General features: G+C 44.5%; 1 protein-coding gene and 1 long non-coding RNA gene across 11 annotated transcripts in view; one reads left to right on the top strand and one right to left on the bottom strand.

The window, feature by feature from the left end:
• Positions 1 to 21,242, bottom strand: part of LOC132405391 (uncharacterized) — a 160,397-nt gene that overhangs the window by 10,039 nt on the left and 129,116 nt on the right. For 3 of the 10 annotated variants that reach the window (XM_059990158.1, XM_059990157.1, XM_059990156.1), the window contains exon 6: positions 14,824 to 15,906. The exons of the other annotated variants lie outside the window; for them this stretch is intronic. In XM_059990158.1, the coding sequence (XP_059846141.1) occupies positions 15,480 to 15,906 (427 nt within the window). In that variant the 3' untranslated portion in view covers positions 14,824 to 15,479. Of the gene's footprint in view, positions 1 to 14,823; positions 15,907 to 21,242 lie in introns of those variants that run through there. 10 annotated transcript variants of the gene reach the window in all.
• The window catches only part of LOC132405397 (uncharacterized), a 30,003-nt gene that overhangs the window by 3,330 nt on the left and 5,431 nt on the right, over positions 1 to 21,242 (top strand). The window contains exon 2 of the long non-coding RNA XR_009515855.1: positions 2,420 to 2,547. This is a non-coding gene — a long non-coding RNA (uncharacterized LOC132405397). The remainder of the gene's footprint in view (positions 1 to 2,419; positions 2,548 to 21,242) is intronic.

Consider the following 21,242-nt stretch of genomic DNA (forward strand, 5'->3'; position numbering starts at 1 on the left):
GTCTGCACTCCCCCACCCAAAGAAATGTCTGCACTCCCCCACCCAAAGAAATGTCTGCACACTCCCCTCTACCCAAAGAAATGTCTGCACCTTCCCCTCTACCCAAAGAAATGTCTGCACTCCCCCACCCAAAGAAATGTCTGCACTCCCCCCTCTGCCCAAAGAAATGTCTGCACTCCCCCCTCTGCCCAAAGAAATGTCTGCACCCCCCCCCTCTACCCAAAGAAATGTCTGCACTCCCCCCTCTACCCAAAGAAATGTCTGCACCCCCCCCTCTACCCAAAGAAATGTCTGCACCCGCCCCTCTACCCAAAGAAATGTCTGCACTCCCCCCTCTGCCCAAAGAAATGTCTGCACTCCCCCCTCTGCCCAAAGAAATGTCTGCACTCCCCCCTCTACCCAAAGAAATGTCTGCACTCCCCCCTCTACCCAAAGAAATGTCTGCACCCCCCCTCTACCCAAAGAAATGTCTGCACTCCCCCCTCTACCCAAAGAAATGTCTGCACTCCCCCCTCTGCCCAAAGAAATGTCTGCACTCCCCCCTCTACCCAAAGAAGTGTCTGCACTCCCCCACTCAAAGAAATGTCAGCACCCCCCCCTCTACCCAAAGAAATGTCTGCACCCCCCCCTCTACCCAAAGAAATGTCTGCACTCCCCCCTCTACCCAAAGAAGTGTCTGCACTCCCCCACTCAAAGAAATGTCAGCACCTTCCCCCCCACCCAAAGAAATGTCTGCACCTTCCCCCCCACCCAAAGAAATGTCTGCACTCCCCCCTCTACCCAAAGCAATGTCTGCACTCCCCCCTCTACCCAAAGAAGTGTCTGCACTCCCCCCTCTACTCAAAGAAATGTCTGCACCTTCCCCTCTACCCAAAGAAATGTCTGCACTCCCCCACCCAAAGAAATGTCTGCACTCCCCCCTCTACCCAAAGAAATGTCTGCACTCCCCCCTCTACCCAAAGAAATGTCTGCACCCTCCCCCCCACCCAAAGCAATGTCTGCACCTTCCCCCTCTACCCAAAGAAATGTCTGCACCTTCCCCCCCACCCAAAGAAATGTCTGCACCTTCCCCCCCACCCAAAGAAATGTCAGCACCTTCCCCTCTACCCAAAGCAATGTCTGCACTCCCCCCTCTACCCAAAGAAATGTCTGCACTCCCCCCTCTACCCAAAGAAATGTCTGCACCTTCCCCACCCAAAGAAATGTCTGCACCTTCCCCACCCAAAGAAATGTCTGCACCTTCCCCCCCACCCAAAGAAATGTTAGCACCTTCCCCTCTACCCAAAGAAATGTCAGCACCTTCCCCTCTACCCAAAGAAATGTCTGCACTCCCCCACCCAAAGAAATGTCTGCACTCCCCCCTCTACCCAAAGAAATGTCTGCACCTTCCCCCCCACCCAAAGAAATGTCTGCACCTTCCCCTCTACCCAAAGAAATGTCTGCACTCCCCCCTCTACCCAAAGAAGTGTCTGCACTCCCCCCCTCTACCCAAAGAAATGTCTGCACCCTCCCCTCTACCCAAAGAAATGTCTGCATCTTCCCCCACGCAAAGAAATGTCTGCACTCCCCCCTCTACCCAAAGAAATGTCTGCACCCCCCACCCAAAGAAGTGTCTGCACACTCCCCTCTACCCAAATGGCTTAAAGAAATTTCTGCCTGATACGTAATATCTTGTGTCTGTCCAAGTTTCATAATGAGTCATAGGAGAACCATCAATTAAGGAGTACAGTTCATTGTAGAACTTAATTTATAAATTCCACCAAGGAATTTTAGCTTTGTGATCTTGTGTGCAAATTTTGAACCAAGTTGAAATTTCAGGCTTTCAGCCCTTAGTTTATCTTATTATGCTTTGGACTGCTATGAAGGAAGGACTATAAACAAATCCTCTCAATCTTGAATGTATTTTAAATTTCCTACAATATCTATATTATTGGATATATAAAATACATTCAAGATTGAGAGGATTAATCTGTGGTCCATAACATTATTGGAATACCAAGTTCATTTTTTGTTTGACCCAATGGGAATTATTGCTGATCCTTCAACAGTTGCAATGAATTACTTCCAGCCAACACTTCCATAGACAACACATAATGGTATTTCAAACCAAGTAAATTTAATTCCCACTTCCATAATGCCAATTTACTTCTTTGAAAAGTAGTTTCCCCATGTAATGCCCTGGTTAAGATTTTTACTGTTATGCTGTGAGGTGTTTCATTTTAGTAATTTTCTGTAAAAGCAGTATGTCCTGCTGGTAGAATGTTTTGGTTTTGACTAACGATAAGGAGCTATATTATTCAGCTTGGGAATGTTGTGTCAGCCAATCGGGAGGGCGAGATCAGGAGAAGTTTCTGGAAAGAGATGGGCGGAGAGAGATTTGTGATGGACGGTGGTGGGTTTCATGGTCTTTTGATGGTAGGTGTGGAAAAGAGAAGACGCCCTCGGGATCCGATCCAATGGGAAGACGTTATTGCAAGGAGTGCTTCACGAGACGAAGGAGTCCAAGATGAGAAGCTCCACTAGTGATGGTGATGAGAATTCAGTGCTGTGAGTAAGAGCTATACCCATCTTTTGCAAGAGATGAGCTCCAACAGTCATGTGTACATTTAGACTGGTCTAACTGTAATGGGTCCTTTTACTTTTTCCTTCTTTTCTTTCTCTTAATAACTGTTTGATAAAGTTGAAATTAGTAAATATACTTTCTTCATTATTTTATCCTGATACATGACCTGTCATTTCTTGGTACCGGTAATTCTGTTGGGCAGCATTTGCTCAAATCAAGGTTCTGTTAATCAGAACATCCCAACATTCCTGTTTGATTGAACCCCAGATCATAACAACCCTAAATGTATACTGTTATGAAGGAGGCCTTCTCACTGCAGAGTCACATGGCTGTTAGCAGAGTTAGCTATCGAGCCGAGCCCGGTGACAAGGTTACATATTGAACTACACGATCAACCTACAGATCAGCAATATAACAGCAGAAGATATATTGATTATTATATGCAGAAGGTATCCATCAAAGATCAAAGCACATTTATTATCAAAGCATGTACACAATATACAGCCTTGTGATTTGTCTCCTAACAGGCAGCCACAAAACAAAGAAACACAACAAAACCCCATATATATAAAAAAGACCATCAAACACCCAACGTGTAGAGAAAAATTCATGCCCATAAAAGGAACCCATAAAAAAAATTAAAGAACCTATATTAAAAAATGACCATCGAACACCCAATGTACAGAGGGAAAAGGACCGCGTTCTGATCTGAATTCCACAAGAGAGCCCCATCGTCCAGCATAGTTCAGTGCAGAGCTGAGTCAACCTCATGGAGCAGCGATTGGAACTGACCCATCCTTCATTTCAGGCCCCAGACACCCTGACCTTTTCAATCTGGACCGGCACCGAAATTGTCCACCAGACATCGGGTTCAATCTAAGGGGCCTGGACCTCACTGCCTTGATTCAGCCTGTAAGCGACCTTTCCGATTCAGCATGGCGCTAAAGTCCAAACATCAAGTTCAGTCGCGTCATTACGCTCCAGGGCTTGGACCTCACCACCTTGATAATGTTGTATGAGTGAAGGCAGCTGCTTGTTTTGAGGCTAACAGGCAGAGTGGTCTTGGGTCTCAATCCTAGGTTTGCCTTTGATAGACAAGACATTGAGTTCAAGAGACAGGCTGTTATGTTGGAGCTTTATAAAACTCTGGTTAGGTTGCACCTGGAGCACTGCAGTTAGGACTGTTTGCCCCATTATAGGAAAGATATGGAGGCTTTGGAGAGGGTGCAGAAGAAGATTACCAGGATGCAGTCCAGATTGTAGGGCAGGTGTTATAAGGAGATGTTGAACAAACATGGGTTGTTTTCTCTGGAATGGCAGAGGCTGAGGGGAGATCTTATAGAAGTTTATAAAATTATGAGAAGTATTGATGGAGCAGACAGCCAGTTCCTTTTCCCCAAGTCAAAATGCCTAATATGAGAGTCCATGCATTTAAAGTGAGGGGAGAAATTTCAGAGGAAATGTGCAGGGTGAGTCTTTTATAGTGAGATGTGAAAGACGTGTTTAGGAGGCTCTTAGATAGACGCAGAAATATGCAGCGAATGGAGGGATATGGACCATGAAATGGCAGATAGGATTCTTTTAATTAGGCATCACAGTATCATGGGTGGAAGAGCCTGTTCTGTGTTGCACTGATCAATGTTCTACGGTGCCGGAAGAACCCAACAGAAGCAACATTGTGAATGAACATTATGCTCCAAGAATATCCTTGAAATGAAAAATACTTAAAAAATGCAGAACTATTTAATATAGGCCAACTTTCACAAATACTTCAGGAACAATGATTTGTCTTTTGATATAGTACATATGACAATCTGCCACTCCCCAGTAAAAGGGAATGATACAGATGTTTTATACTGTTGAACGTGACCCACACCTAACGTCGCCCTGAAAGTTAACAAAGAAAAAAAGAATCAATTACTCTTGTCTATTCATCCAGTCCTGCCTGAACTATAAATAATAATGCTCTTCACTGAAACACAATTTCTGTACAGAACACGTTCTTGTTCATTCTTGTGGCCAGAATATATTTTTGTTCCCAGTCTGTGCTGTCCCTGCTGCATTGCAGAGATGCCTTTTAAGTGGCTGAATCCTCTTAGCATTTGAAGTTTGACAAATGCTTTTTGGGGTGTATTTTTATGTCCACACTGACAGCCACTTCAGCAGCTTTAGGTGAACCACCAGCCTGCACATCCTGTGTTTGATGATCTGTGGAAGAATCTCCATCTGTCATTAGCTCAATGAGGTCTTCATATGACACAGATGGGGTCACTGTTGCCCAGTGGGCCCGAGTACATTCAAATACATTTCACTCGAATTAAGCGATCTGACAACACTGTGGCTTCCTGACAAAATATTGGGAATTATCAGTGTGAAATGTCAGCGGTCTTTAAATTTAATATTCATGAAACAAGTTAATATGGAGCAGAAATGAGCCTGCTCAGGCTGATTAAAAATTATTATGCGGCAAATTCTGAAATGTACATGGATTTGCACATGATACATCAAAAATTACATACTTTAAATAATTATAAATGACATTCATATACTTACAACTATCGAGTCTCCTGGTAGCTCCTTGGAGATGTAGCGATTTGGTTATCCACATGTTGACAGCAGGCAAGAAATTGACATTTACTCAGGAAACGACATCTACTCAGGAAACGACATCATTCATGTTGCAAAACTTGTTGGGAGTGTTTGCAGCTGAGAAATATTGGGTATTCATAGTGACTCAGGCACTATTTATAGGACTGTTTGGCCATCTTTCATTTACTTCTATAGCCTACTTGCCCAGCACATCATGAAAAGTTTTGCCCATGATAGGTGACTGAAAGGTATTTCTGTGACCTTGTGTGAGGTGCACAGTTACTGCCACCATGCTTTGGGTTGGCTGAATGGTCCCACTGGTTGTCATACATGAACCGGAGCTACCGGGCAATCATCAGAGCCAGAATTGACTCCAAAGGCTATTAGCTTGTGTGTGTCCCTGATGCAGCATCAATAACTGTCGGAGACGTGAGGCGAGAGATAGGCTTTCATTAGCTGGAAGAAAGCACTGTCAGCAGCAAGAGACCACCACACAACATCCTGGAGACTGAGGGAGAAGCAGTGCCTCCAATCACCTTTATACAGGGGTCTGTGGGAGGAGCCACAGGAGCAGTCAGCAGAGGGGCATGTCCAGATAGGTATATGTAGTTCACCACAGTCCCGAATAAAGGCTTTTATATCTGTCGGCAGTGTCTCAATCACAGTCGTGACAGATTGGCCAGAGGCTTCAAGGGCAGAGGGGAGAAAGGTCTTGTATTTATGGAACCCAAAGAACACAACAAAGTTTCTTATAGCTCTCTGAGGAAGAGAGATTCCAGATGCTGAGTTTTTTTTTAAGTCAAGTAGGACAGAAATTCAGAGAGATGCAATAAAATTGTAGATTCTGGTATCAGGAATAGAGTACGCAGTGCTGGAGGAGCTCAACAGGTCCAGCAGCATCTGTGGAAGCAAAGAGTCAAGTGGAGACCCAGAATGGACGAATTTAAAGAGGTGAGAGAGGGAGGGGTCAGGCAAAAGCTGGCAGGTGACAGGTGGAAGCAATGAACTGTGGGATGATGGGCAGTGAAATCAGTTGGTGGAGGGAGAGGAGAGAGTTTTGAGACAGAAATTAGTGGTTGATAGTTGCAAACAGGTACAATTGAGCAGACAGGGGAGACGAGAAGGGAAAGGCAGAGTCTGGAAGCGGAACCAGGAAGTGGGTCAGCATGGTAGTCAGCAATGCCAGAAACCCAGGTTCAATCCCCACCACTGCCTGTAAGGAGCTTGTGGGTCTTCCCTACATAAATATATGGACATAAACATGTACAAGGGGTGATTGATATGTTCATGGCCTAAGGTAGTAGGAGATTAGCTTAACAGCTCATTACATGCACATGCAGGTCAACTCTTTGAGTGATTATGCAGAAAGTTTGAAGTTAACAACTCCTTCTACCTTAGGCCACGATCTTATCAATCAGTCCTGCTGTGGACACTTTCTGGAGGTCCAAGATCCATATGCTCCACAACCGCTGGACTAAGTGTGTAAATGTAGGAGGGGATCATGTTGAAAAATAAATGTACATTTGACTCTTTCTACCCTAGGCCACAAACTTATCAATCACCCCTCGTATGTCCTTGGTAGTGGGTAGGCTGGTGTTGATGATGCATTGGGCAGTTTTGACTACCTCTTGTAAAGCCTTTCTGTCTGCTACAGTGCAGTTTCCATGTCATGCAATGATTCAGCTTGTTAGGATGCCCATCTTTAGAAGAATGCGAGTATAGAAATGCACAGTCCAGCTTTCTTCAATCTCCTCAGAAAGCAGAGGCACTGGTGAGCCTTCCTGATTGTGTAGAATGTCTTCTGACACCAGGAGAAGTTGTGTAAGATGTGCTGCCCCAGGAGTCTGAACCTGCTCACAGTTTCCAGTGCTGTGTCGCCAACGTAAAGGGGGATGTGAGTGCTGTGAGTTCTCTGGAAGTCAATGATCATCTTCTTTGTCTTGGTGACATCAAGGAAGAGTTTTTTCCTGGCATCAGACCTCGAGCTCTTCCACCTCCACTTTGTAGGCCAACTCATTATTGGACACCCCCACTGTCATGCCATTGGTGAACTTGACAATGTTGACAATACTTGACAATACTCAGGTATTTATGTGAGTAGACTGTACAGCAATGGGCTGAGCACACAGCCCTAGGGGGCACCTGTGTTGAAGATGATAGGAAGGGAGGAGCTGTTGTGCATCTTGACCGTCTGAGGTGTATTTGTTAGGAGATCCAATATCCAGTTACACAACGGTGTGTTTAGGCTGAGCAAGAGGTTATTCACCAAGGTCCATGGGTCAATAGTGCTGAATGGCAAACTGAAATCCAGAAACAGCATTCTCACACGTGTCCTTGCTTTCCAGATGTGTCAGGGCAAGGCACATGAAAAAATATTATAGCATGTGTCGTAGAGAGAGTCTGTTGGAAAGCATGCTGGTGAATGTTCAATGTGGCAGGAATGGAGTTTTTGTTATCTGCCATTATCAGCCAATCAAAGCACTTCGTGATGATTAAGGTGAGTACCACCAGGCAGTAGCCATTTAATTCTGAAGGTGTAGAATTGGGATGATGATGGCTGATTTGAAGCATTTGGAGACAGCAGCCTGAAGGAGTGAAGTGCTGAAGAAGACTGTGAAGATCCCTGTGAGAAGGTGTGCACACTCCCTGACTACTTGGCCTGGGATGATGTCTGGACTGGCTGCCTCATGGGGGTTGATTCTCTGCAAAGTCCTTCTCACTTCTACTGCTGTTACCGACAGAGGCTGCTCAACTGGGAGCTTTCATGGCAGGGCTGAGTTGCATGCTTTGAAACATGCATAAAAGTTGTTTAGAGGGTCAGGAAGGGAGGAGTCACAGGTACAGTCAACACTGTTTTTCCCTGTGTAGTCAGTAATGACCTTGATCCCCAGCCACATGCACCAGGGTTGGTTATTGGAAAGGTGTGATGTTCCTGAAATTTTTGTGCATAGCTGGTCTTTTCCCTCTTGACGCCCAAGATGCGGTTTTACCTGGCTGCTCTTAGAGCTGTTCTGTCTCCAGACTTGCATCGTTGGGGCTGTAAGATGACTGTTCTTGAGGTACCAACATCATCTATGCACTTATGGATGTAGCTGGTGACAGATGAGGCTTATTCCCTGAAGTCTGTGTCTTCTCCATTTGTAGTAGCCTGATAGCATGTTCAAAACAGTCCTGAAGCATAGAGATTGCCTCATTAGGCCAAACACTGATGGTCCTCTTGACTGGTTTCTCCATACTGGTCGGTAAACTGGGATTAACATTATGTAGATGTGGTCAATGAGGTCAAGGTTGGAGTGTGGGATGGGTTTGTAAGTATGATAGGGCATGTGTAACAAAACAGTTACCTCTTCTATGTTTGTTCACACTAACATTGAGGAAGCCACATTAGACCACTGAGTGCAATAGACAAGTTCAGAGGAGATGGATGTCAATTTCTTCATCTCCTGGAAGGGCAGCTTCTGTCTCTGGATGGTGGCAAGGGAAGGCGTGCAGGAACAAGTGTTGAGGGAAAAATGCTCAGAGATGGAAAGGGTTGGGTAGGGAGGGAGGAGCAGACCAGCAGCTTACAGAAAGAGATGTTCTTGTGAAAGGAGGGTAGAAAGACGTGACAGGTGATGGGATCCCTTTGAGCTGGTGGAAATAAGTGCTGAGTGCAAAGACTGGCGAGGTGAAAGATAAGAACCAAGGAAGTTCTACTTCTCTTCTGTCTAGGGGAAGGGTGTTTGAGCAGATATCTGGGAAATGGGAGGGATGTAAGCAAGAGCTCCACCAATCACATTGGAGGGGGAGCAATATTTCCTGAAAAAGATGAACGTTTCAGAAATCCTGGAATGGAAAGCTTCATTTTAGGAACAGATGCAGTGGAGGTGGAGAAACTGAAAGAAAGGGATAGCATTTTCATTGGAGATTGGGTGGGAGGAGGCGTACTCAAGGTAAGTATGAGGGTCCATGGGTTTATAGTAAATATGAATAGACGAGATGGAGATCCTGAGATAGAGAAAGTCATACAGAAAAGGGAAGAAATAGTCCAGGTAAATTTTTAGGGCAGAATGATGATAAAGTTGATGAGTTCCATGTGAGTGCAGAAAGCACACCTGTACAATTGCTGATGTAGTGGAAAGAGTAGCTGAGGGGTACCAGAGTAGGTTTGGAACCAGGATGTTCACATAGCCAATGAAAAGACGAGTATAACCCAGGCCATGCGAGTGCCTGAAACTACAACTTTAATTTGTACAAGGAGGGAGGAATTGAAAGAGAAGTTGTCAAGAGTTCTGCCAGGCAGATGAGAGTTTTGGTGGAGGGGAGCTTGTTTCTTTTTATTCCCAGAGACAGAAATTCATTACACTTGGCTGAAATCTACAGTCATGCAGCGATGCCTGAAATAATTTTTATGTAGAAGTCACAATCATTTCCACTCTGAACATTATAGCTCCCCAATCAATCCAGATTAAACTCAGGAAAAAGCAAATGGGAAGCCAGTGTTGTGTTTCCTTAAGCAGTGCTGTTGATTGGAGGATGTAAGCAAGTTCATAACCGTTACATAAAAGGCGACATGTATAGTGCTTCAGGGTACACTTGAGAATCTAAAGCTTTGCATAAATCTCAAGGGCTTCTGCTGCTTCAATATCCAACCAATCTGCACCTATGGAAATGGACGGCCCATGGTTAAGTCTGTCTTGAGGAAGCCCAGGTAATTTTGAAGCCAGTTAAAGAGTACAGCTACAGCCCTGGATGGAGAGGTGGATCTTGAGGACAAGTGTTCCCTGTGTCTTCCTTGATGCCTTCTGACTCCTGTATTCTGGCTAATGCAGCTCTTAATAAGAGAGCCAGAGGAACACCAGGAGTCTAGTCGAGAACTGAATTGAGTTCTTTAAAATTCAATTCTTTGCTATCCTGGAAGCACTGCAGTATTCCCAAGGGACATGTTTGCATGCATGGAGTGGAGTGCAATCTTAGGAGAACAGAAGTACAGAGAAGGATGAGGAACAGACAGAGGAAGTATAGAGGAGGAGGATGTAGGGAGACCCACTCTTGACAATGCATTTTTCATCATATAGAGGTGACTAAAGTATGTGTCTATACTCCAAGTTAATGATTGGAGGCTACAATAGGATCTCATGACACAACATGGCCTCATGAATTGGTGGTCCCGTTTCAATGGTATGAGCTGCTCTGACCTGCACTGTACAATTTATACACAGCAGATTTAATCTACAGTCTCGATTTAAAGCCTGGCAAAATCTTATAATAAAATCGGTGACAAGCTTTCTGTTACTAACTGCCTAACATCTTCCAGCAAAGAGCTACCCATTCTATGGCCAAGTCTCAACTTCTTTTTAACCTTGAAGAAGGTTTTCTGCATTAAGCTTTCAAATAATTAGGTTGGGTTTGAGGCAATATAACAATAAAGAGATGGACTATTCAGTGGGCAACTGAGATCCTCAAATCATACCCAGAACAACCATTTCTCACAAACAATTGAATGCACTAAGGATTTTTGTTCATAAGAGTGATCATGAAATTTTTAGCACTAGCAGATGGACCACCTTCTAGCACGTGACTATTAGCACTCTGCTGGAAATTTCTTTCAACTCAGACCTTGTGGTCTTGCAAACTGCCGTGGCACTTCAATCATCCTTTTTTCATGGTCCAGGCCTCCAAGGGAAAAAGGCATAAACAGAATAGCAAGTATTTATTGCTTAATGGTGATATGCATTTTTGCATGGTGGGAAGCATTTTGAGCCCTTCCTGTCCCCGCAGAGAGATTAATGTTTGAACACACCTGGATGGCTTACCAGGATCATTTCAGAAGGCAGTTAAAATGCAGTCCTTTGGTGCTGGACTGAATCTAGGCTGTGTAAGGGTGGCAGCTCTCCATGAAATGACAGTTGGCTTTTTATGACAAATCGCATGACTATTACTGATACCAGCTTTTTATATATTTCAGGTGCATTTGTTATTTAAATAGTTCACCTCAATTTTGCAAACTGACATTATCCTGTTAATTAAATTTAAGATCCCTACCTGCTGTGGTGAAGTCTCATTCTCACAGCTCTAGGTTATATTAGATATTTTAGAGAGTAAATTTTCAGACTAATACTGTAGATGTCTTACTAATGACCCAGTTCAAACACCTTGGCTGCTGTATTATTAAAGTGCATGACTGAATTCATATTCTGTATTGGTGATGATTGGTACTCTATTTGGTCTTCAGAGCAGTCTACTTCCTACATTACTGTATGGAACTGAATCATGGACCATCTACAGTAGACACCTGAAAGCCCTGGAACAACACCACCAAAGAACCTCATGACAGACTTTGGTACTCAGCTGGAAGGACAGACACATTCATACAGGGTTAGGCCAACATGAACAGCATCTCCGCCATGATAAAGCAACACCAACTCCAACGTCACGTCATTCGGATGCTTAACTCATGTGTCTACAAACAGATCCTTTACTCCAGGTTGAAGGAAGGTCGGCAAGTCCCTTTCAGACAAAGGGACTGCTTCAAAGATAACTTCAAAATCAGCCGGAGGGAATTCAGCATTACATTTAAAAACTGGGAAGGCATTGCACTCAATAGATACACCTGGAGGAAATCTGTTCAAGAGGGAGGTGCGCTACATGAGAGTGACCTCTACTGTGACACAGAGAACAAATGAACAACAAAAAGACACACACTTTCCCACACCGAGCCAGAACGTGTGGATCTTGGATTGGCCTCTAGAGTCATCTGAGGATCAACCAATAGAAAACCCCCTAGGAGAACATCATCCTCAACCTGAGTGATTGCACTACTACTATTGGTGATGATGGCTATGAAACAATTGGATTGTTGTGGTAGATAAATGCCTTTCTGCCCATGCATCTGGTCTGTCCTTTATATAGTCACAGATCTCCAATTTTGTAATCGTCTGCACAGGTAGTCACTGTCTGGAACAGTTAGGGTCAGGATTCATTTATGTGCTCAAGCCTGAATATTGTGTTGGTTTTGCTGCTTGTATGCATGGTCTGCTCCTTTGTTAACAGCTTGAGATTGGAATCAGATGTAACGCAATCGTCGGTGAACATCTCCACTTTTGACCTAATGAAGGAAGGAAAGTCCTTGATGAAGCAACTGAAGATTGTTGAATGTAGGCCTCTTCTCTACAGTGATGGACTGGAGCTGGGATAATTGACCCCCCCCCACGAGCTAACTTTCCTCTTGATGTCCGTTTTCCACATCCCTTAATAATTTACATTAGACAATTTGCCTTGTTGAAAACATCAGTCACTCTTCAGCCATTTGGTTTGCAAGTCTGAAGCCAATCTCTCTGACCAAAACCCACAGTGAGCATCAATGAGTAGCGTAATGGTGATAAATATGTATCATATAATTATCAGTGATATCTCTCTCTCTCACTTCAGAGATGATTCAGAGAGATTAGGCAGTATGTAACCAGATCAAATTTATCCTAACTTTTGCAAACTAAGCCTTCCTTTTTGGTAGACGTCAGTGTTATAAAGGAGCTAATAAACACTGGCTAATGATGGACTGCAGTTCTTCAGTGGTACATCCAAAATGATAACTAGTATTTTTGTTTTAATGCATTCAGTACTTGTATCAAATTATATATTTTTTCTCTTGTATCACAAACAATGATTGACACTAGCTGATGACTGACTTCTGTAATGGCAAAGAACTCAGGAGGTATTGTCCTCAGCACTTGCTGTCTTCAGCTTTGCTTTTGACCCCTTTGTGGACTAGGCCCCACTATTGTGGAGAATGTGAATTTTCTTGAAGCCACTTCCTCCCATTAGATCTTCATGGTCCACCACCATTCCTGACTGGATCAGGCAGGGGTATGGCTTCCTGATTCACCACCAAGATCAGACCGCACAGTCTTTCAAAGGTTGAGGAGGTAGAGTATGCTTTATGATTAACTCCTTGTAGTGCACAAACATGGCGGTCCTGTCCCAGTCCTGCTCAGCTGACAGGTAACTTCTGGCGATCAAGAATCATCCAAATACATAGAATACAGGGAGTTAGGAAGGAAGCTGAGAAGCAGGACCTCAAGGGTAGTAATCTCAGGATTGTTGCCCGTGCCACACGATGGTGAGGATAGGAATAGAATGAGGTGGCAGATAAACCTGATGGGCTGAATGGCCTAATTGTGCTCCTATGTCTTACGGTCTTATTTGATCTGCCACAGGAGTTTTCAGCCATTGTTTTGGGAGCAATGTTCATTTTACCTCAGGAACGTATCAGTCTAGCTCTAGGTGAACTGAGTGATGTAATCAACAGACATGAAGCAGCACACCCTGTTGCCTTCTCCATTATTTTGGGGGGAACTTAACCAGGTCAGCTTAAAGAAGTCTAAATAATTATAACGAACTTCCCACTTGTGAAAGCAGAGGAGCCAACACACTAGACCACTACCTTCAAGACCGCTTACTGTGCCATCCCACGCCCACACTGTGGGACGTCGGATCACCTGGCTGTACTTCTGCTCCCTGACTACAAGCAGAGACTGAAGAACGCAGCACCAGTAGAGAGGACCAAGAAGGTATGCACAAGGCGGGTGAAGGAGCACTTACAGGACTACCTTGAATCGATAGACTGGACAATATTCAGGGATTCATCCTTGAGACTGAAAAAATATGTCACAGTTGGCACGGACTTCATTAAAACCTGTGTGGATGGGTGTGTGCCTATGAGAACATACCGTACGTACCTGAATCAAAAGCCGTGGATGAACCAGGAGATTCCTGGTCTGCTGAGGGCTGGATCTGTGGCATTCAAGTCTGGTGATCCAGGACTATACGAGAAGGTCAGGTACAACTTACGGAGGGCTATCTCAAGAGCAAAAGAACAATTCCGACTGAGGTTAGAGGTGTGATCAGATGCACATCAACTCTGGCAGGGTTTGCAAGCCATTGGTTCCTACAAAGTGAAACCTAACATCTTGAATGGCTGTGGTGCTTCACCCCCAGATGAGCTCAACACCTTTTATGTACGCTGTGAAAGGGAGAACAAAACCACAGCTGTGAGGATCCCTGCAGCACCCAGTGACCCTGTGATCTCTGTCTCAGAGACCAATGTCAGAGGGGGGACCCTCCCACGGTGGCAGGCTCTGATGATGAACCAGGTAGGGCTCTGAAAACCTGTGCCAAACAGCTAGTGGGTGTATTCAGAGATAATCTTCAATCCCTCATTGCTACTGTCAGAAAATCCCACCTGCTTCAAAAGGGCAACAATCAAATAACCATACCAGTGCCCAAGAAGAGCAGGGTGAGCTGCCTTAACAACTATTGCCCGGTAGCACTCACATGAATTGCTGTGGGAGGATGGTTTTAGCTAAAATCAACTCCTGCCCAAGCAAGTACTTGGAACAACTGCAATTTGCCTATTGCCATAGCAGGTCTACAGTGGCTGCAATTCACTGGCTTTTTACACAGCCTTGGATCACCTGGACAATACTGACACTTACTTCAGGCTGCAGTTCATTAGCTGAAACTCAGCATTTAACACAATTATTCCTATAGTTCTGATCAAATAGCTCAAAACCTGGGATTCTGTACCTCCCTCTGCAACTAGATCCTCGACTTCCTCACCGGAAGACCACAGTCTGCGTGGTTTGGAAATAACGTCTTCACCTCACTGAGAATCAACACCGAATTGAATTGAAATGACTTTATTCCTTGCATCCTTCATATACATCAGCAGTGAAAATCTTTACATTACGTCTCCATCTAAATGTGCAATGTGCAATTTATAGTAATTTGTAATAAATAGTATGTACAACAGGATAGTCAATATAACATAGAAGTACAGTTGTGTCAGCATGAGTTAATCAGTCTGATGCCCTGGTGGAAGACAATGTCCTGGAGCCTGTTGGTCCTGGCTTTTATGCTGTGGTATCATTTCCTGGGTGGTAGCAGCTGAACAGTTTGTGGGTGGAGTGACTCGGGTCTCCAATGATCCTTCAGGCCCTTTATACACACCTATCATTGTAAAAATATCCTGAATAGCGGGAAGTTCACATCTACAGGTGCGCTGGGCTGTCTGCACAACTCTCTGCAAAGTCCTGCGATTGAGGGAAGTACAGTTCCCATACCAGACAGTGATGCAGCCAGTCAGGATGCTCTCGATTGTGCCCCTGTAGAAACCTCTTAGAATTTGAGGGGCCCCATACCAAACTTCTTCAACTGTGTAAAGTGAAAGAGGCGCTGTTGTGCTTTTTTCATCACACAGCTGGTATGTAGAGACCACATGAGATCCTCGGTGATGTTTATGCTGAGGAACTTAAAGCTGTTCACCCTCTCAACCCCAGATCCATCGATGTCAATAGGGGTTAACGTCTCCATTCCTCCTGTAATCCACAATCAGCTCCTTTGTTTTTGCAACATTGAGGGAGAGGTTGTTCTCTTGACACCACTGTGTCAGGGTGATGACTTCTTCTCTGTAGGCTGCCTCATTATTATTTGAGATTAGGCCAACTAGTGTAGTGTCGTTAGCAAATTTAATTAGCAGATTGGAGCTGTGGGTGGTGATACTGTCGGGTTTACAGACAGTAAAGGGGGGGCTTAGTACACAGCCCTGAGGGACACCTGTGTTGAGGGTCGGAGGGTCAGAAGTGAGGGAGCCCATGCTTACCTCCTTCCGGTGATCTGACAGGAAGTCCAGGTTCCAGCTACACAAGGCAGAGTGAAGGCCAAGGTCTCTGAGCTTCTTGTCAAGCCTGGAGGGATTTGTGGTGTTGAACGCTGAACTGTAATTCAAGGACAGCATTGTCACATAATCATCCTTCATCTCCAGATGTGCAAGGACGGTGTGTAGAGTTATGGCTATTGCATCATCTGTTGATTGATTGGGGCACCTCAAGGATGTATGCTTAGCCCACTGCTCTACTCTGCCTACACCCATGACTGCGTGGCTAGGCATAGCTCAAGTACCATCTATAAATTTGCTGACAACACAACTATTGTTGGAAGAATTTCAGATGGTGATGAGAAAGCCAACAGGAGCGAAATGACTCAGCTGGTTGAGTGATGTTGCAGCAACAACCTTGCACTCAACATCGATTAGACCAAAGAATTGATTGTGGGCTTCAGAGAGGGTAAGATGAGGGAACACACAACCGTTGTCATTGAGGGATCAGAAGTTGGAAAGTGTGAGCAATTTCTAGTTCCTGGGTATCAACATCTCTGAGGATCTTTCCTGGACCCAACATATCAATGCAATTACAAATAAGGCATGACAGCAGCTATATTTCATTAGAAAATTGAGGAGATTTGGTATGTCATCAAAGACGCTCACAAATTTCTACAGATTTACTGTGGAGTGTATTCTAAGTGGCTGCTTCACCATCTGGTATGTTTGGGGGGAAGGGTGAAATAAACTGCAGAAAATTGTAAACTCAGTCAGCTCCATCATAGGCACCAGCCTCCCCAGGACATCTTTAGGGACCGATGCTTCAAAAAAGCAGCACCCATGATTAAGTAATCCCTTCACCCAGGACATTCTCTTCTCATTGCTACCAAATGGGGAGGAGGTACAGGAGCCTGAAGGTGCACACTCAGTGATTCAGGAATAGCTTCTTCTAGGAAGAGCAGAATTAGGCCATCCAGCCCACCGAGTCTGCCCCACCATTCCATCATGGCTGATCCCGGATCCCACTCAACCCCGTACACCTGCCTTCTCACCACATCCTTTGACACCCTCACCGATCAGGAAATGATCAACTTCTACCTTAAATATACACACGGACTTGGTCTCCACCACAGTCTTTGGCAGAGCATTCTATAGATTTACTACTCTCTGGCTAAAATAGTTCCTCCTTACCTCGGTTCTAAAGGGTCACCCCTCAGTTTTGAGGCTGCACCCTCTAGTTCTGGATATCCTCAGCATAGGAAACATTCTCTCCACATCCACACTATCTAGTCCTTTCGACATTCAACAGGTTTCAGTGAGATCCTCATGCGTCCTTCTAAATTTCAGTGAGCACGGGCCCAAAGTTGTCATTTGCTTCTTATAAGTTAACACCGTCATTCCTGGAATCATCCTCATGAATTCCTCCAGACTCGCTCCAAGTGACAACAAACCTTTTCTGAGATATGGGGCCCAAAACTTTTGACGATACTCCAAGTCCAGCCTAACTAGTGCCTTACAAAGACTCAGCATTGTCTCATTGCTTTTATATTCTAATCCCCTTGAAATAAATGCCAAAATTACATTTGCCTCTTTACCACAGACTCAACCTGTAAATGAATCTTCTGGGAGTCTTGCATGAGGACTCCTAAGTCCCTCTGCACCTCTGATGATTGAACCCATTTAGATAATATTCCACATTATTGTTCCTTTTACCAAAATGCATCAGAATCAGAATCAGGTTTATTATCACCGGCATGTGTCGTGAAATTTGTTAACTTAGCAGCAGCAGTTCAATGCGATACATAATACAGAAGGAAAAAAAAGTAAAATAATAATAATAAATAAAGTAAATCAATTACAGTATATATGTATTGAGTAGATTAAAAATAGTGCAAAAAACAGAAATAATATATATTTAAAAAGTGAGGAAGTGTTCATGGGTTCAATGCCCACTTAGGAATCAGATGGCAGAGGGGAAGAAGCTGTTCCTGAATCGCTGAGTGTGTGCCTTCAGGCTTCTGTACCTCCTACCTGATGATAACAGCGAGAAAAGGGCATGCCCTGGATGCTGGGGGTCCTTAATAATGGATGCTGCCTTTCTGAGACACCGCTCTTTGAAGATGTCCTGAGTTCTTTGTAGGCTAATACCCAAGATGGAGCTGACTAAATTTACAACCCTCTGCAGATTCTTTCGGTCCTGTGCAGTAGCCTCCCCCCTCCCCCCATACCATTCAGTGATGCAGCCTGTCAGAATGCTCTCCGGGGTACATCCATAGAAGTTTTTCTGTGTATTTGTTGACATACCAAATCTCTTCAAACTCCTAATGAAGTATAGTCACTGTCTTGCCTTCTTTATAACTACATCAATATGTTGGGACCAGGTTAGGTCCTCAGAGATCTTGACACCCAGGAACTTGAAACTGCTCACTCTCTCTACTTCTGATCCCTCAATGAGGATTGGTATGTGTTCCTTCATCTTACCCTTCCTGATGTCCACAATCAGCTCTTTCGTTTTACTGACGTTGAGTGGTTGAGTGCCAGGTTGTTGCTGTGACACCACTCAACTAGTTGGCATATCTCGCTCCTGTACACCCAATTGTCATCATCTGGGATTCTACCAACAGTGGTTCTATCATCAGCAAATTTATAGATGGCATTTGAGCAATGCCTAGCCACACAGTCATGGGTATTATAGTGAGTAGAGCAGTGGGCTAAGCACACACCCGAGGTGATTGTCGGCAAGGAGGATATGTTATTGACCAATCCGCACAGACTGTGGTCTTCCGGTTAGGAAGTTGAGGATCCAATTGCAGAGGGAGGTACAGAGGCCCAGGTTCTGCAACTTCTCGCTCAGGATTGTGGGAATGATGGTATTAAATGCTGAGCAATAGTCGGTGAACAACATCCTGACGTAGGTGTTTATGTTGTCCAGGTGGTCTAAAGCCGTGTGAAGAGCAATGGAGTTTGAGTCTGCCGTTGACCTATTGTGACGATAGGCAAATTGCAATGGATGCAGTCCTTGCTGAGGCAGGAGTTCAGTCTAGTCATGACCAACCTCTCAAAGCATTTCATCACTGTAGACGTGAGTGCTGCCATGTAATAGTCATTAAGGCAGTTCACATTATTCTTCTTTGGCACTGGAATACTTGTTGCCTGTAGCAGTGACAGGTTGAAAATGTCCTTGAATATTCCCGCCAGTTGGTTGGCACAGGATTTCAGAGACTTACTAGGTACTCCATCAGGACCTTCCGCCTTGCAAGGGTTCATTCTCTTTCAAGACAGCCTAACATCGGTCTCTGAGACAGAGATCACAGCATCATCAAGTGCAGCAGGAATCTTCACAGCCCTAGTTGTGTTTTCCCCTTCAAAGTGGGCATAGAAGACATTGAGTTCATCTGGATTATCATACATTTCCCAAAACTTGAGGTCCTTTGCTTGTGGATTCGGAAATTCAGATTTTTCCCTTTCAGGGTTCGTTTGAAGACCCTGACCTGGAGTTACACCCTGACTACGGTTCTTTGCGGGAATGGGACCTGCTCTCGGGGTTCCACAATTGGCTGCTATTCAGCAGCCAAAGGCTTGGCCTAAGATTTTGGCTCAGATTTGTACGCCTGGGATCTCAAGGAACTGGAGACGGGTGGATCAAAGGTCAGTGTCACCACAGGAGACCCCTGTGTCATTGGGTTGTTGGGACATCTGCTGTGTGCCTGGGGACCCGAGATCTTTGCGATCTTCAGACACTGACTCGAGAAAAGCGACATAATGGACTTTCAACATCATAAACCAGTGAGTTGTTTGTTATGTCTCCCTGCTCATTGGAAAATGGAGTCATCTCTTTCTCCCTTATTAGAAGAGAGACAGCCTGCAGTATATCGAATTATAGGGTGAATAACGTAGTCTTTGGGGTAACTGCGAGTCTGTTTGCTATTGCTTTGCTCACGCTTGAGTGCTGGTAGTGGGTGCGCTTTATTTTTGCCAGTGGGGGGGTGATTGTTGCTTGCTGACGCGTGGTAGGGGGAGCTGGGGAGAGTACTTTGGGGTTCTCACGTTTAACTGTCATTCACTCTTTGGGGCACTCCTCTGTTTTTGTGGATGTTTGTGAAGAAAAAGCATTTCAGGATGTATATTGTATACATTTCTCTGACATTAAATTGTACTTCTGAACCTTTGAACTGTATTCCATCTGCCACTTTTTTTTGCCTATTCTTCTAATTTGTCTAATCCTGCTGAAATTGCATTGCTTCCTCAGCACTACCTACCCCTCCACGTATCTTTGTATCACCTGCACACTTTGCCACAATGTGATCAATACCATTATCTAAATCATTGACAAACAATGTGAGAAGTAGCAGTCTCAATACTGACCCCTGTCGCCAGCAGCCAACCAGAAAAGGCCCCTTTTGTTCTCACTCATATCTGTCAGATATTCCACTATCCATACCAGTGTCTTCCTGTAACACCATAGGATTTTATCTTGTTAAGCAGCCTCATGTGTAACACCTTGTCAAAGGCCTTCTGAAATTCCAAGTAAATGACATTCACTGCCTCTCCTTTGTCCACCCTGCTTGTTACTTCCTCAAAGAACTCTAACAGATTTGTCAGGCAAGATTTCTCTTAACAGAAACCATGCTGACTTTGACTTACTTTATCACTACTCTCCATGTACCTCAAAACCTCATCTTTAATAATTGACTCCAACAGTTTCCCAACCACTGAGGTTAGTCTAACTGGCCTATAATTTCCTTTCTTTTGCCTTCCTCCCTTCTTCGAGTGGAGTGGCATTTGCAATCTTCCAGTCCTCCGGGACCATGTCAGAACCAAATGATCCTTGAAAGATAATGACCAATGCATTTATTATCTCTTCAGCAACCACCCTCAGGATTCTGGGATGTAGTTCATCTAGTCCAGGTGACTTATCAACCTTAAAACCTTTGAGTTTGCCTTGCAGGTTTTCCTTCGTAATAGCAATGGCACTCACTCCTGCTCCCGGACACTCACGGACGTCTGGCACAAAGCTGGCGTCTTCCACAGTGAAGACTGATGCAAAGTATACATTAAGTTGACCTGCAAATTTCTTTGTCCCCATTACTACCTCATCCAGTATTGCAATATATTAATGACATATGCCAGTGATATGAAACAGGATTCTGACACAGATTGATTGTTAATGTTCCATTGTTAATTACGCACCAATTCTACCTCGTTTTGATTTTTCTTGAGGTTGCTTTAGCTAGGGATGGTAATGGGAACAAGTTTCCACTGCCTATTAAATGCTCCTACATGGCATGTACCTCAAATAACCTCTGACAACCAAGTTCAGCTCCCGGCCTTCACATGCGGCTTAGCTACTAAGACTGGCAGGACCGTTTCTACTGACAGGAGAAGGGGCAAAGGCAGGTGACTGGCACCTTAAAACTAGTTGCTTAGGATGGATGGGGCTCATCAGCCGTGGTT

The sequence above is a fragment of the Hypanus sabinus genome, chromosome 15 (assembly GCF_030144855.1).
Source record: "Hypanus sabinus isolate sHypSab1 chromosome 15, sHypSab1.hap1, whole genome shotgun sequence".
Lineage (NCBI taxonomy): Eukaryota > Metazoa > Chordata > Chondrichthyes > Myliobatiformes > Dasyatidae > Hypanus > Hypanus sabinus.